The sequence below is a fragment of the Nyctibius grandis genome, chromosome 9 (genome assembly GCF_013368605.1).
Source record: "Nyctibius grandis isolate bNycGra1 chromosome 9, bNycGra1.pri, whole genome shotgun sequence".
Classification (NCBI taxonomy): Eukaryota; Metazoa; Chordata; class Aves; order Nyctibiiformes; family Nyctibiidae; genus Nyctibius; species Nyctibius grandis.
Window position 1 is genome coordinate 39,591,370 of NC_090666.1, and position 17,500 is coordinate 39,608,869.

The 17,500-nt window shown below is 40.4% G+C and overlaps 1 protein-coding gene across 19 annotated transcripts in view; it reads right to left on the reverse strand.

The window, feature by feature from the left end:
• The window catches only part of GTDC1 (glycosyltransferase like domain containing 1), a 217,474-nt gene that overhangs the window by 44,531 nt on the left and 155,443 nt on the right, over positions 1-17,500 (reverse strand). For 17 of the 19 annotated variants that reach the window (XM_068407984.1, XM_068407976.1, XM_068407983.1 and 14 more), the window contains one exon: positions 2,919-3,028. The exons of the other annotated variants lie outside the window; for them this stretch is intronic. In XM_068407984.1, the coding sequence (XP_068264085.1) occupies positions 2,919-3,028 (110 nt within the window). The remainder of the gene's footprint in view (positions 1-2,918; positions 3,029-17,500) is intronic. 19 annotated transcript variants of the gene reach the window in all.

Below are 17,500 nucleotides of genomic sequence, written 5' to 3' on the forward strand. Positions count from 1 at the left end.
ATGTCTGGAAGAACGTAGGAGAACACCGGGCTGGGAAAGGAAGAAGTAATGCAAAATGGAGATGGAGAGCACGGGAAAGACCGAAGATGTGCTGGCAGGCAGGGTGGAAAGAAGCGGATTGGATGGATGAACGGTGAAAAAGCTTGAGAAAGTACAGCCAGGTTTCTGAGGGATGTATGAGTCTGTTTCAGAGCTCGAGGTGTGGAGGTTGAAAGGGGAACGAGGTGGGGTGGGATGGCCGGTGGATGGCAGGTTGTCTGGGGCAGCCTCTATCAGCATTACGGAAGGGATGGAGAGATGCTGCTTCTTGGTACGGGGCTCAGACGTCTGTGCTGGCCTTTCAAACACACACGTCGCTCCACTGCTGCTGTTATCTAGCCAAAATTTGATGGACCATAAAACCACACTGGAAGTGAAGCTGATATCCTAGGACAGAGGAGCACCAATGACGGAAAACAGCCTTAAACCTCTAACTGAAAATGATGCTCGCACTATGCACATGAAGATCAAAGATGAGGTAGACGTAACAACTTCCACTGCCAAGGAGTAACTTCTGGTTATCATTGGGATACTTGCCTGCCTTAACTCCTCCACCGCCAACAAAGCCCAAACAAGAGCCAGTCATGGAGGTATTTGCTCCCTTCACAGAATCACAGAATCAACCAGGTTGGAAGAGACCTCTGGGATCGAGTCCAACCGTTGCCCTGACACCACCATGTCAACTAGACCATGGCACTAAGTGCCATGTCCAGTCTTTTTTTAAACACATCCAGAGATGGTGACTCCATCACCTCCCTGGGCAGCCCATTCCAATGTCTAATAACCCTTTCTGAAAAGAAATTCTTCCTAATGTCCAACCTGAACCTCCCCTGGCAAAGCTTGAGGCTGTGTCCTCTTGTCCTATCGCTAGTTGCCTGGGAGAAGAGGCCGACTCCCACTTCACTACAACCTCCCTTCAGGTAGTTGTAGACTGCAATAAGGTCACCTCTGAGCCTCCTCTTCTCCAGGCTAAACAACCCCAGCTCCCTCAACCGTTCCTCATAGGTCATTACCCTCCAGACCCTCCACCAGCTTGGTCGCCCTCCTCTGGACTCGCTCCAACACCTCAACATCTTTCTTGAAGTGCGGGGCCCAGAACTGGACACAGTATTTGAGGTGCGGCCTCAAAAGTTCCTTCCCCAGGGGAGGAACTGCCCTCCGAAGCACACTTGCCTGAAGCCCTAAGTCTTACCTCTTGATTCCTTTAGAGCCTAAATCCAGGTTTTTATCACTGAAAAGTAAAGATTTCTTAACTTTCTACCAGATATTCGCTGCGTACTTCTAAAAAGTGAAAACTGAGTTTTCAAATAAATGAATGATTACTGAATTATGAAATACGTTATGCACTTCTTCTCTTACCAACGACTGTAAATATGACATTATAATATTGAGGGAATTTGATCCCATAATTGGAGGGGAACGCAGTGCCAACAATTTCTTAAAAAAAAATCCGTAAAAAACCCTCTTAAATAGATTTTCAGTAGAGTATGTGCAACAGGTTTTATTGGTACTTGTTAGCAATGACCTGCATATGTCATTTGTATGAATACGGCCCTATCAAATGCAGAGTGATGAGACACATTTCACCACGTTGCCCTTTATATAGACTCTATTTATACACGAGGATGAATGAATTGACAAGACAAGAGGTGCGGCATATAGATTTGATATACTGGCATAAATTTAGGATGATCTACATTATTCATAAGTACTGAAGCCACAAATGAGATATGTAACAACATCCAAAATGAGTGTCAATAGAATCTGTTCCCGCAGTGCACCATCGTATATTCCTATCTGTCACATATTCCTTAAAAATTTCTCCTTCTAAGAAATCTGGTGCGCTCAGTCTGGAGAGCGACGTTGCCTTGGGATCTGCGATCAGACTTGCCTGGAAGAACAGGCTTTCTGAAAACCATCTAAAAAGAAGTGGACAGAAAACACGAAGAATATCCTGCTCCCGAATTATTACCTCTTTTTCTAATCCAGCTGTGCCACAGCTGGGGACCCAAAAGTTATTTGGATCAGATCAATTTCTTGGGTGTCTTAAAAACTGCAAAATCAGAACTAAAACAAGTGAAATATCACCAGTTCAGCAGGCAACAGATACGACAGAACTGACAAATAAACTAAACCCAAGTCTATTTTTACAGGCTGAAGAGGTGGAGGAATACAAGTCTACATTTTGGAAAACATGTATGAGCTAAAATACCGGATATTTTGAAGCTCACCCATCATTAATGTACATTTTTAAAAGGTTTAATTTACTACAAGTGCATCCAATATAAGATTTGATTATTCTCTTTATTACCACAATATCTCAGGCCCAAAGCTGTGTGTATTCAGAATAAACCCTATTAGTTTTTCAGACGGGTGCAACTGTTTACAGAGTAGAGGCTGTCAGAAAGCAAGAAACAGAAGGAGCGTGAAAAGGAATAGTATAAAAATATTAACGATTAATGACCACTTTCATGCCAGATACAAACCAGAAGCTCTCCACAGAAGTCCTTAACCTCACGTTTGAAAGGGAACTAAGTGTTTTCACCTGCTGAAATCTCAGTCTGGATTTCAGATGAGTGACCCGGCCTGAAAGATTTTGTTTCCTATCTGAACCATCCCATCACTCACACCTATCGCCATATTTAAACAAATATAGAAGCGTTACTGAAACATAAGTCATAAATAAGGTCTTGTACTGCCAAGTAAAATAAAAAATGCTTACAGTCTTTAATAATTTTAATTTTCCAACATATTTACAACCACGGAGATTTTAAACATGTTCTTTTCACTAACGTAAGAAAATACTTACATGAAAACTACTTCTGGAAATATCTATTTTATGGTAACTTCACAGTAAAGAAAAAACAAAGGAAAGGTACCTGGAATTTCAGTGAAAGCCTCTCCAAGGACGGACACGTGAAAAGGCAGATCTTTCTCTTTCAGTTTCAGCAGGACTTTAAAGAAAGTTTCAGGATCTTTGTCATGTTCCCTTAAAACAAACAGAACTTGTCTCAGCATCATTTCTGTTTACTTGTGGAATTGTTTTTTTTTATCAGAAGAGTATTTCTCTTAAACCGTACTTTTGGGGACTAAACATCTTCAGCGTAATTCCCCTCTTTGCTTACGCCGCATGGTTGAACATTTTCCTCAACCCAACACTCGGGATCAAAACACAGTTTCATCAGACTCTCTCTTCCGTGTCTTCAAATGACGCCTTTACCCTTCAAATTAACAACTCTGAAAGTGAGAAGGACCGAGTAATACCTCACCTAGCTGAAGGCAAAATCATGTTAAAAAAAAAAAGGTAGGAAAACCCACTTTTTAATTTTTTTTTTTTGCCTTTCAAAAAATACGTATACAATCGCCATTACAGTTTACCCCCCTTTTCAGGAGGAATGGGTTAATCAAAAGCTTTCACTAAACATTTAGGATTTCCCAAACTGGATTTTGATGAATCCATGCTGTACTAACGTAAAGCTTCTGATCCAGTCAGTGCTTTAGGTAAAGAAGAAAGGAATAAACTACCACAAGGCATCTTCTACCTTTAGACTTTTAAGGAGTGAACTGGAAGTTAAAATAGAAAGTAAGAAACCTGCATTTATTTATAATTTCAGCTGAAGATTAATATTAAAGGTTTGTATGGGTATGACAGTGCCTTGAAACACAAGGGTGGTTATCTAAAAAGAAAATAAAAAGCCAATTTGCTAATCCTTCTTCTTTACTAGGACAGAATGAAAGGTTCAAAAGGTACCACAGATGAACTAAATTTCTCAAATTCGGTAAGTTATATTAAAAATGAAATAATTCCCCGACTCTAAGGTGAATATTATATCTTGCATTTAATTACTCTACTTTAATTTATTCTATTTCAGACAGATGTGCACCATATGCCTTTAAAATATTTTGGGTTTTATTTATTATTTAGAAAATTCCACTGTTTTCCTTCCTGTAATAAGGGAAAACCTAGAGCTCAGCTGTCCTGGTGTCCTTCTGCACAGACTAATTTTGTAGAATGGATCTGTAGGTTTGTCACAGTGCTATATGAAAGATTAATAATTGTATCATTCAGGAAATCTGAAGCCAAATGGCATCTGCAGCTCTACATGTGTTGATTTCTCGTTCAGTCAATATTTTTGGTTAAGGGAATTAAAACAAATTAATCTTATAATTAATATGACTTTCTCAGGCTGAGAAATCTTCAGGAACTGTGGAGTTTTCAGAATTAGTTGCATTTTCTTAAAATAAAGCCAGACAATAATTACTTTAAGAAGTCCTCCATCTCCCAGATTTGTTTTGTCCTCAATAATAAGGAGGAATGTAACGGCATAAGCTTCGTAATTTGTTTCACATCTGCGAACCAGGAGTTTTCACGGTGGTTCCAGGAACCAAAGTGGAGACGAACACTGGCTCGGAGAGAAAATTCCTTCCAGTTGCAAAGATCCCAGAAGCGCCTACTAGTTTGCTTCTACCTTCATGCTTAAAATACCCACTTGCTTCTGGCAGGTAAATTATGTGCAGAAACACATTGCCAGTATTTTAGTTCCCTCAAACGCCCAGCTGAAAGAACCAAAATGGGATCACCATGGAGGATTCAGACTTGGCTAGAAGGGAACATCTGTCGGAAATGGGTAGGTTTGCAAGGAAAATACCTTTGGTGCTGGGAGTCAATGTAATTGAGCCTAGTGCTCCCTGCGAGCCTCAGTTTCCCCTCAGCAGGCTGTTGTGGGTGCTTTGTAAGCTCCCGATGAGCCCACCCCGTATGTGATGCCGAGCTCTGCACAGCTCACCCCGAGGTGGACCAGAACATCCCCGTTACACAGAGCAGGCAGCCACGACGCTCACAGGGATCGTTCCAAGCTCTTCCCAGCCCCGCTATCAGCTTCGCAGTCACAAAAAGGCCTTCCAGCAAAGGATATGCTTTCCCTCTGCCTTTCCAGAAGAGACCAGGGGTCCCAGAGGCAGCCAAGAGTGGAGGATGCTGTTGGAACCACATTGTCAAGGAGCTGGCAGGAGAACACGGAGCCTTACAGCTCGTCGAAGCCACATAAGCTGCACATATTTAGGAAAACTGATAGGAATTGGAAGTTGCAGCTTTGTTTAATAGGTGGGGAAGAACAGAAGGAAAATTTGGCACCCAGAAGGAATGCTGAAAGGGGAAACGTTTCCTCTGCTCTGGAGCCTCTCGTACGGGTTTTCTGCTGTAGGTGATCCTCCTTCCACATCCCTTTTTAAACTATTTTGCTTTTATGTGATACTCACAGATTTCAATGACACGTTTTGTGAATCTCGTAGTTTTTCTATTTGGGAGGTCATCTTATTCAGTTTATCAGTTCCTCTGACTTTTCCACACCACAACCATTTTATTTTCTGTTAAGACCTACACAAAGCTCCCAGCACGTGCACCTACAGATTGTAACGCGTTATTATTTTTGCAAGTTATTAGAGGTACAGCAGCTCCTGGCAGAAAGCAATAAATAGTACAAGACCACCTCTTTACTGCATCAAAAAGAAGTGAGCTCTGTTTCTTGGCTGACATGGAGAAAATCATATACAATCCAGTCTGCCTTACTCAGCAACAACTGCTAAACACACCAGATTGTCATAGCAGCGATCGTGGAAAAAGATGAACACAATATGGAATGTCTGTTCTGTAAAGATCTGCTCAAAATGACGTGCACTTTTGGCTGCATCTGTTGCATTTTTGAGCTTTATTAAACAGTATTAATTATATATACTCCCATTTCCTTAAGTGCAAAACCGTATAAAAGCCTGATATTAAAATGCAAACTTTTCTTTTAAGATATTATGTTTCCAGAAAAATTAAGCTAATGTGATTCTAGGGTCTGGCTTTGTTGTTTATGCTCTTGTATTTTTACTTGATTTGATATGCATCTGGTAAAGGAAAAACAAGAACTGGGTATGAAGATGCTAAATTTCATCGTAAGAACATGAAAACATCGGAATGACCAAACTCCAGCTGTAAATGCCACAAAATAGACATGAACATCATATCTATACTTGGATTTGAGAGCACTGTCGTTGAAGAGATTCAATCTCCATGTTTAGATACTGCACACTAAATTTTTTTACCCAGGATTTTTTATTTTTGAGTCTAAAAACACATTTTAAGACAGACATTTGAAGTCTCTCTTAAGAGCTGGCTGAGGTTTAGTCGTCTGGGTATGGGAATGCGGCCCAGGGTTCAGCCTGATTTAGTGACTTCCCTTTGTAATCTGAAATAAAACTTTCAGGACTGTCCTGGGAATGGGGGTTGGGAGGGTGGTGGTATCAGCAGCACCAGTATTGAGCTTCCATTATCTCTGCCTCAGATCTTCTGTTTATAAAATGGGTGTGCCAGTATTATTTTTTCACCACAGAAGGATGCTGTCAGGATTAATTGACGACTTGACATCCCTCTTTTCAGCCTAAAATGATTTAAAAAAGCGACTTCATAGCACTACGACGATGCTCCTCTATACAATTAATGGCAACAGCCTTCAAAACACCCTTCTGCTATTCAGGGGGTTTGTGAATTCAGCCTGAGCCCTTGAGCCTTACCCATTGCTGGAACTGGAAGGAGAGGGCACAGAGACCAGCTAAACTGGAGCTACTCCCTGGGGCTGCAAAATACCCAATATCCCTGACCGGTGATGGAAAACACCTTTAAAAAAAAAAGAAATAAAAGAAAGAGCAGAATTTGGCCCTGTACATTATTCAGTGCATATTCTTCTCTTGAATTTGAATAAAATTCAGTAGGAGATCCATATGGTCTTCTTGACTTAAGTTTAACTTTTTACATTTATGTAAACTTACCATACATGGTGGCAATCGTGGTTATTTAGGATTTGGAGGAAGACACATATAGCTATGCAATTAGAAAGTAGAAGAGCTGTGGAAAAGAGACAGGACTTGCTCAAAGCGGCAAAATAAATGCAGGTTATTTTAAAAAATATATTAAAACCTGCAGTTTATGCAAGTTAATCAGTAACATAAAAGTGCTAAACCAGGGGAGAAAGTCTTAATATTTGAGAAAATACTGCACAAAGGGTACGTAATGCTTGTGATAGCAACAGCCCTGTCGTGCCATCTAAGGTGCTACATATTCTGAAAGGGTTACAAATAAGCTCAGCTAAAAGCAATATTAAAAGGGCTGATCTTAATCTTCTTAGGACATTTAGCCTGGGAGATTTTCCAGTGGTAGAGAATCTCAAATTGCGAGGGCACGCAGGAATATGTCACTTTTTACAGTGCCTTAAATCCAAGCAATTCAAACTGGGTGCATCTCCTTCTGCCTCCCCACTTCGTAAAATCACCTGAATGTCAGATGGGCAAAGGTGGGAAATGGCAATACTGAAACAGGTACAAAATCTTCACAAGTTCAAGTAGCATTTTAATTTGTTTTTAAATTTTTACTTTTTAGGATATAAAGCAAGAGCTAAAAGACAGATTTCTGCCTACCTTCAATTATTCCTAGAAAATGGCTGATAAACTAGGCCACCGAAGTATCACTCATTATTTATGAAGCTGGGCAGCGGTCGTGGAGACAGAGGAGCCAAGAGACACCCAGGGAGGAGAGAAAGGGACAGGGGACATCAGCCAGGGAAAGGCACGGCCATGGTAGAGCCCCGGGAAGGCGTGAAGGGCAGCGATGGGGCTGGGCAAGTCCGTGAGCACAGAATCAATAATTAAAAGTGAAGGAAATGAAGTTTCTAAGACACAGACCTTGAAGCAGATGACAGCGGTCGTTTAGTTTTGGGAAAGTGAAATGGTGAGGAGCAAATCTAGCAGCAAACAGGGCAAAGCAACGTAAAGGGAACCACAAGAAGAGAGAAAAAATAATAAAAAATTACAAATATTCAAGTTGAAAACTAAAACATGATGGCATATCCAAACCCAGGGGTGAAAAAAGATAATATAGGGTAAATAGAAAAGGGAAAAGGCATTGGCTTGGGAAAAACAAAAGAATATAGAAAAATCAGACTATGAGATAGAGAGAAGCTGCAGAGAGCATTTGAGAGTGCTATCAGTGGTAGAGAAGAGGTCAGAAAAATATCAGTAAAGATATAAATTAGGAAGCAAAAATAAAACTGTATAGTAATTAAAGGAGAAGAACTGAAGAGGAGAGCAAAGGCACGCAGCGGCGTTAGCAGGGAAGCACAGCGCAGTGAGGATGGAGAACAAAAGCACCATGGAGGAAAAGGTCGAAAATCTGCAAAATCCCTTGTAAAAGTTAACATTTTTGAAAGAATGGAGGTAAAGAAAAGCACGGGCAGCCACTGCTGCTGAGAGGGGGCTGCGAGGCGAGGGTTGCACCTCTGTCGTAGCCAGAGCCGGGAGCTGGAAGGTGCCTTTATCCCAGTAACGGTCTCCGTTTGGGTGATAACGGCAGGAACTTGAGGTTCTTTGCTGTTTTGACTGATAGGGTACAGGCTTGGGGAGGGTGACGAAGGATGCCACAGGCTGATAAGAGGACTCATGTGACATTAGCCTCCTGTTGTCCCTCTATCTGTCCAGGGCACTCTCAAGAAGCCATCGGCAGCACATCAATAAATGGCGCAGTCTTTGCGCGCACACTCTGCTGAACTACAAATGGGGCTTCATTTCACATCAGACCTAACCTAAAGAACAATATCCATGATTTTTTTCACTGTATTTACTCTAATACACTTTGATATTCTACATTAAATCTTGAGCTCAGCAAAATTTGAATATAGGTTCATTATAATCTAATAATGTTAGAAAGTAGCAGTGTAGGCCCAAAAAATAAGCCTGGCCTTCAAAACAGAGAATTGCAGAGTTCTGGTCTTTTCCTGACACTGATTTCCCACAAGACAGCTCTGCCCAGGTTTCCCCATCTGTAAGATACGGTCTTACAGGAGCTTTCATTTCACAGAACCACAGAATCAATCAGGTTGGAAGAGACCTCTGGGATGATCGAGTCCAACCATTGCCCTGACACCACCATGTCAACTAGACCATGGCACATTTACAGCAACGTGGTGAGGACTGGAGTCAGTAAATACTTCAGGAGGATAATATTCTTCTTAAAGTAAGAGACACATGTTACAAGCCTATGCAATATACCAAATGAAATACATTCTAGTCGTTATTTTCAAGGAGGACAGAGGACTTTCCTAAATCAAATGACTTTAATATTTATTTTCTATGTTAAAAGAAAGGGACCGAAAAAATTAAAATTCTAATACCAAATTTCTGGTAACAATGCTCATGATAACTGCAAAAGAGAAAATATTACTGCTGGGAAAGAGCTATTAGAAAAGAAATAGGGGAAAAAGAAATAACTATGAAAATGCAAACATGACGGAAAAGTTAATTGCTTTCCATTTATTCAATTTATCACAGTATTTTTCCATCTTTTTACATTTCCAATATGAGGTTGAGGTAAACTGTAAATATGTAGTTAAGTCCAACGAGTTTTCTTCTTCAGCTGATATGCTTACAAAATGTCTTTGCTGTAATTGTGCCTCTAAACATTGTCTGGCATCATCAACATCAAAAGTTACCACAGCATCTAATACCCCCTCAGTTAATAGAAAATGGAGTCAAGTAGAAGAAAATGTTTCTGCATAAAGTGTCACTGAAAAAAAGGACCCTACAGAATAAATTTGAGCCAGTGATTTGGAGGTCCTACAAATAAAAAAGGTCCTGATCCTTGCCTGCGCTAGCAAAGCACCTCTGCAAGCCAGGGAATTAAAAAATGGCACTAAAGAGGCAAAAAGCAGCCAAACAGCACCGGCAAATACAGTGTTTTATTTTCTATTATAGCCCATGATGTATTTACAGGAAGGAGTGTGTATTTTACCTTCTGATTTTTTTCAAATTTCTGGCCTGAGAAAAATGGGTGGCATTTTGCTTTACGCTGGAAAAGCATTTTCTCCTATCTTGTGTTATCTAGAAGAGATTCATAAAAAAAGAACCTTGGGAGTTTATTGTTTAGATTCTTCTTCTTCTCCCCTCACAATTCATGAAGAAAAAACTCAAAATAAAATATTGCGCATTCTCTAACCAAAGAAACCTCAGGATCAGCATCAGTCATCGAGCCTCCTGCCTATTTCCTAAAGAGAGATTAACCTTTGAAGACAAAGACCTGTGTTTGATCTCAGTTACCTTGGTGGAAAAAAAAAAAAAATCAATGCACTTTCAATTCAGATGCCTTTTCATTTCTTTTACTCCAACTTGGCAAACCTGTTTTTTCACAAGCACAGGACTCAGATGAAAATCATTTTAGTCGAATTTGCAACACAACCCAGTAACTGCTATGGACTACCCACAAATAATTTCTTTTTTTAAAAAAAAAAAGAATTAAAATTAACTTCCTTTTGTGTTCCAAAAGTAACATAACAAATGTCTTCCTGTTGTTGGGAGTCATGGTAGTCAAGGTAGAACAATCTGAGTGACCCTGACAGCCCTGACAACCACACACGATATATCCTATTGTAATTCAACATACTGTGAAAAAAGTCATGTCATGGTAATAACAGACAGGTATGAATATGATAAGTGGATACGAATCTACTCAGGTGGATCCTTGGAAGAACAAAGAATCAAACATAAATTACTACATAAAAACTACATTACTACACATTTGCCTGAGAATGGCAATCCCACCATACAAGACCCTGTGGCCCCTCTGTGATTTCCATGGTGGACTCACATCACCAAACTACAACTACTTAATACTCCACCAAATACTCTGCCTGGGTCAAAAAGTCAGTCCTGGTCCTTACTGAGTAATACCCTGAGAGGAATTAGCTCAGGTACCCAAGATAACTCATCCTTTTTGGATTTGTCAAGCTGTTATCTCCAAGGATGAAGCTCCTAAGCAGGAACTTTCTTGGCACCAAGACCAAGGCTTGAAACTCATTATTCAACAAGATTAAAGTAACTACAAATCTCATTGCTTTCAGAATGAGGAATCAACTCATGTCATTGAGTCAGGTCTTGCACAAACACAACTGAGAGAAAGCAGAGATTAGAGGACAAAGAGAGGGAAAAAAGGGTGAAAACATGGAGAAAAGGAGAGCAGGGGAGTAGAAGAAGGGGAAGCGAGAATAGTCCATTGCAGTGCAGTAAGAAGAGGAAACTAATTAAAAAGAGCTTTGAAGGAAGAAATATAACTCTTCTATTATTGGTGCAAATAAGAGTATTAGATCATTTGCTTATGAAATACTTATTTTTTTGTCTCTTGAAGGGTATTTGCATACTTTGGTCAGGGGTGCTGTGAATTACAAAGGGGGCTGGTGACACTGTCTGCTGAGTTTCTCTGGGACTTCTTATTACAAAACATCTTCTGTCCTTATTTATGATGTTTCCCAAGACTAAGGCTACCTTGGACTATAATCTTCCACAAACATTCTGCCAAAAGTTCTCCAGAAGATCCAAAGAACAGGATTTAAAAAAAACCCACCCAACACTACCCAGTAAAACTGCAAACCATATCTTAGATATATTAAATTTCAAATAAGCCTCTGTTTTAAGTATTTGTTTTATAGCAAGAACTGAATATTCAGATGTGTTTGATTTTGAGTCAAAGATACGCTTTTTGTTGCACGTGTTGGAAGTCTTCCTAGAAAAGGTAGCCATGCCTTTGAAAAATTTCTTCTTGTGCCTGGTCACTGAATGGTCCATGTGTCTTGGGCACACCTCAGGCCAAAGCTGAGCAAGACGGTCCTACCACCACAGGTCAAGCTGCTAAAACCCAGGCAGGATCTAACATCTGAACTGAAAACACAGATCTTGTCTTCACTTTCAATGATTCCTCTGCTGGACTCAGAATAAAATTACTGGACTTTGCAGAATAAAGAATTGATTTATATGTACTAAAAATAAGGAACAACAAGAAAATGGAAGATTTGGCTAAATAAAAAAAGTTGTAGAAAAAAAAAAGACAAGCTGAAAAAGCAGAAAGCGGTAATAGTAATGTGTGCTATACTAGTTTGACTAAATCTCTTAGATGTGGACCAGATAAAAGCAAAGGGGACAAATAAGATCTGATCAATATAACCAGCTACGCAGGAAGAGCATGGCAAAGAAATAGTGGACTGAGTGAAGAAGTAAAGGAGATGGGGAAAAGACGCAACACAAGACCAGTTCATATGGGGGAAAAACGTGAAACCAGTATGAGAGACGAAGAGGACAATGCAGTCAGGTTGGACAATGTGGCTTAGCAGAAAACAGGGACCAATGTGTTGTAGAAGGTCCCCTGCACAGGCAGGGAGGGTGACCCAAACGATGGAGTCAAGAAAGGTTGAGAAACAGGAGAAAAGTGAGATGCAAATTACTGCACAAGACTATAGACTATATACGAGGAGATCCCAAGGAACTGAGCCTGGCAAAGAGAAGGAAGAGGTTTGAAAGATAAAGGCCAAGACCAGCTTGGGAGAATGAGGCACAAAAGGATTGCTTTGATGGCAATAGTGGAAGAGTGTAAGCCCCCTTCCTTCACAGCCTTGACAGGACTCCTTAGTCCCACCAGTACACGTGTTTCTGCTCAAAGACTTGGATTTCGCACTTGTACCAAAGAAGAAAGACACCACAAAATGAGTCTCCCATCATGGAAAAAGGGAGTGCTCCAAGCTTAGTGGAGCTTTTATGGCAAACTGATACTTCTGTTCCAAACTTAAATAATCTTCAAATGTCTGGGTGATGCAGTTGTAGTCTTACATGAACTCAAAATCAGGTTTTCAACCATGGGTGAAACATTTATTGTAAGAGGCGTCAGAGGATGGCACTCAAGTGGCTGCTCTATGAGCACCTGGATAGCACAGAGGGAATGAAGAAGGAAGGTTTCTGCATGTGCATTAAGCAGAATCTTGATGTTACTTAACATTTTTCTTATATTTAAGAAAACAGGTACATCAGAACGCTAAACCATCCCATGGAGCAGAAAACTGCTCATGGGGCTTGAATTTTGCTTTTGTTACAGGTAACAGTGCTCTTACAATGGGATACAATGGTTGACTACTTGCACCTCAGGTAATATGCTGCTTCAGCCCTGACTTTACAGGAGTAGAGAAAGGGTTTACACCAAATTGGTCTAAACACAATGAGAAGCAGAAGTGGGCCACAGAGCTTAAATATAGAAAAGAAAGTAGAGTGCTTAGTAGAAGTGAAAGAACCAAGTGCATTTGGGGAAAGCAGTGAGAAAATAAGTTTTATTTTAATATGGTTCTTTTTCAGCCTATTAAGTTCTCCAGTATCAGAATGAAGTCTGCTAAAAGTTAGTAAATAAAGGCTTTCAGGAGAGCTTTATTAAATCACTTATGACTTACCAAGTTAAAACTCCCACTCAGATATCTTAATAAAACTTTCAGAGAACATATTTAATTTTCCTGGAAATCAGAAGCCAATTACTAACTACAGGAGTTACTGCCAGCTACTCCACCGATCAGCTTTCTGTAAATAGAATATTTACCAACAACTTGAATTAGTTCTCTGAAGTTTCAGTTTCTGAAGGTCAAATAACTATGTAACTGCTTAATAAAGAAGCAAAGAAGTACCTCTAAATATCTCCAAGCTCTGATGGGCTTATATTCTGCTCCTTAGGTGAGGTATTAGCAAAGCTTATTTATTTTCATTTCCAAGGCTTTTATTTGCTCATTCCCTTGTGGTAAAGCTGATTTCCATGATGATTCCCTTCTTAATTTTAATACCCTTTTTACTCATCATATAGACATAAGAATTTTCCATAAAATAATGAAACCCTTCCAAAGGAAATGAAGACAACTAGGAGAGGAAAGTAAACTACAGCATACTTTTTTTTTCCAATTAATTGATCCACTGTCATATGCATATATGAAAGATTTTTTTTAATGAAAGGAAAATAAGGTTAATTAACATAAAACCCCTCACTCCTTGAGATGCTGAATTTTGTATTTTATCCATGCTGCCTTAAGTGCCTTGATTTCCCAGTAATGACCTAGTTCTCCTAATGAGTAACATTAACCCCTGGCTGTAGCTGTCCAGGACTTAATTGTCAACCAGAGCTGAAATAGGAGAGTTTGTCGATCAGCAGGTATGTGGTATATTAACTCGTGTCATTTCAGACCCTAATAAATAAATCTGTTGCTAAGGCAACAGGAGCATCAGCTGTATCACTTTTTTCTCTTTTTTTTTGCCCCCCTTTTGAAAGGAAACTGCCTTTCACACCGCAGCTTTTAAAAAAGGAAATTAACTACATGTAACCGTAATTAGAAGAAACATCGTTTCTCATCTCAGAAACACATCTACATTAATGAAAAAAGGCATTCAAAAGGAGGACTGCTTTCTGCTGCGACCAGGGTAACTGAAATTCTTTCCCTCAACTGAAGGAATGCGATTTGAAGTACACATCTGAGTGAGAACAGATCACAAAATATTTCAGCTCTTTGTATTTCTGAGATAGTTCCCCTCTCCTTTAGTACACTGCTGATGCCAACTGAGCAAACTGCTTCAACTATTAATCAGGAGCCTGGGCAATTGAAACCATACAAGAAAAAAAACCACTCAAACCCTAACACCTTCACTACCTTCTTTCCATAGGATTGGCAGAAATGCAATTTGTTGGAAAGATAAAAAATACCCCATTTTCAGCTCTTCAGATTTACCAGCTAATGAAAATTTCAGGACCTGATTTAAACGTAGATGCCACTGCTCCTCCTCATCCATGGAGGCAGTTACCTGATCCTCGCATGGGAAAAGCAAGAAGCTGGGGCAACACAAATGCATCTCCAAAGGCACACGCCATTTGGTGGGCAAAAGCTGGTAACTCACTTTCTGCCTCAGTTTCTCCACCTCTAAGGTCAGATCCTGAATACTCCTGTTTGAGACGAACAGATTCAAGGTTCTACAGAAAGGCAAAGTGCACACAAGGGCAGGCAGCACCAATATTTTTGTGTTCCATAAGACTTGGGAAGGAAGATCTTGGTGCTCTCTACCTTTGGTTGGGGATGATGCACTGCTGAGGTCTCTCAGAGCCTCGCAGGTGAGTACCACAGCCATTAATTCCTGCCATTCCACCACGGGATGAAATCTTTGTCTTAAAACTTCCAAAATCAATAGGTTCACAGTTAGTTTATGACTACAGCACAGTTCTGAATCTTTAGTTACCCACATCTCAATCAGAGACCATGTAGGAAGGGAACTAAAGAGTCATAAGGCAAACTATTACTCTTGGAATACTTACTGTAGGTTCTGCTCATACTATAAACATAACAAGCTGCTCCTCAAAATTATATCTGGCTTTTTAGCTGAAGAATAAAAGCATCTTTTTTTTTTTCTGTTATCAAAATGAGAGATGTTTTCTTCTCTGGACTATCAACTTCTTATAGCACTTTGAGAAATCACAGTGTAAGAAAGATGGAACAAATGACACTGAGACGTCCATTACAGGAGAACGTTAACACCTGAGAAGTCTTTGTTATATGCTGAACTTTTCTACAAGCTCTTAAAACCAGTGATCAAGGAATAGTGCATCTTCCACTGGAAGGGGTCAACACCCCAAATCTCCATCCATGGGAAGAAATTTCAAGGTTAGACTTTACCAATGAATGAGCAACAAAAGAACAGATACTTTCAAACTGCCCTTCCAGTTAACATTTAAATCTGAACTTCTTGGAGTATTTAATTAACTTTCTTATTTGCTACTTATAAAAACCCAATACCTGCTCTCAAACTGAACTCCAGCTTGCATGAAAATTAGACTATTTTTTTGTTGCTTTAGGCGTTCAAGAAGTGAAGCTGTCGGCTTCTACTTAATCAGATGTCTCTCCGTACACTTTCACGGCACATTGCAGCCCTGGTGAACACCATTTTCTTTGGGGGTATTAGATAGCTTTTCTTAGACACTGCTAAAAAGGTTACATTTTGAAATTGTTATTTTCCAACCTATGGGCTTTTTATCCTATCTGGTACCCCTTAGTTAATGGTGTATAAACACTTGCATTTTAAGCCTTGGTTTTCAGTCTGTCTTACCTACCCACCACTTTCACCTTTTCGGATTCTATTTACCAGAATCAGTTGCTTTCCAAAGATGAGGTTTCCCTGCAAGAACTCATTCCCCATTCAGCACAGATCTAGAGCCAAACCCTCCACTGCTTTCCCGTGCACAGGGGCAGAACAGACCCAGTCAGATATGATTTCCCTGAAATGGGGGATCCACTTTCCTTTGACAACACACAACCTCTGCCCTCCTTCTATGACACTGCACAAGTGGCCACCTGGAAGTGAGGAGCAGGACCACATCCCTTTCTTCTACATGCTCTCTGCAGGCTGTTTACGACATTGAGGATGCCTGTTGAGGCTAATAGCATTTATGGGTAATCAAAGGTGATTTCTAGGTGGAGCACCTACTCCTCGCTGTCCTGCCATACCTGCATCCTGATGGGATAAACTTTGGTCCAAAATATTCAACTGCATGAGGAAAATATGACTCGGGTATAGATTTACTGTATTCTCAGATAGTTTTGAATTCAAATTTCAAAGGCAAAAAGTAACTACACAAATTGTGTGCCAAGATGAAGAGGAACAAGGCACTATTAAAAAAAAAAAAATTTCCAGGCTCCTCTTCCTCGCAGCGGACTTGGGCTCAGCTCACTGACGAAGAGCTGCCCCATCACAGAAGGCACAACACTACCTGCACTAGCTGGGACAAGCCCTTTCTAAGGACTTGCTCCTGAGTGAAGGGGACCAGTGGGCAACCACATTAGTACAGCAACGGTGATGACAAAACAAGCTTTCCTTCACAGACTTATTTCTTCAGCTCTGACTTTGTCATACTCTACATTAAAAACAGGCAACTGGGCACAGTGCTATCTCTGTACACACCATCTTCCCTCAGACCCAAAATCTTCAGATAATTTTTGCAATCTAGATTTTTTTTCCTTCTGAATTTCCTCATCGTGACTTCCACCACCGTTCCTCCCGCTCCCGTATCTCCTGCCCCACATCCTTCCCCATGCTCTAGTCACACGCTGGTACATACGGACATGAGCTAATGGGCTTATCTGATCCTCCACGTGAACTGATAGCGGCTATTTGTTTGCATGTGTGTGGAAATTCTTGCCGATTCCCCGTGTGATCTTTTATCATACCCGTACAATTAGGGGAAGAAGAACTGACTCGTGACAACTTTCTCTTATCAAGTCTTTAATTGCTGAGATGATACAGTGCACACAGGGAAAAAAGAAAAACCATAAAGCTTGGGTGAATGCTTTGAGTTAAAAGAAGCACTGCAGGTCTTCTTCATGAAAGAGAGAAGCAAAGAGGCTCCAATCTCATAATAAAATTATGTGTCACCTGGATGCTGTGACTGTAGTTGGGGCACAGAGGGTTTGCAGCTTTGCACATCCACTGTCACGCTCTCATGCATGAGGAACATGCTGGCATACCCCAAGTACAGAGAAAACAGCTTTGACAAGTGTCTGTGGCCTTGTTGGAGGGCAGTGAGAGGGAATAATGTCCA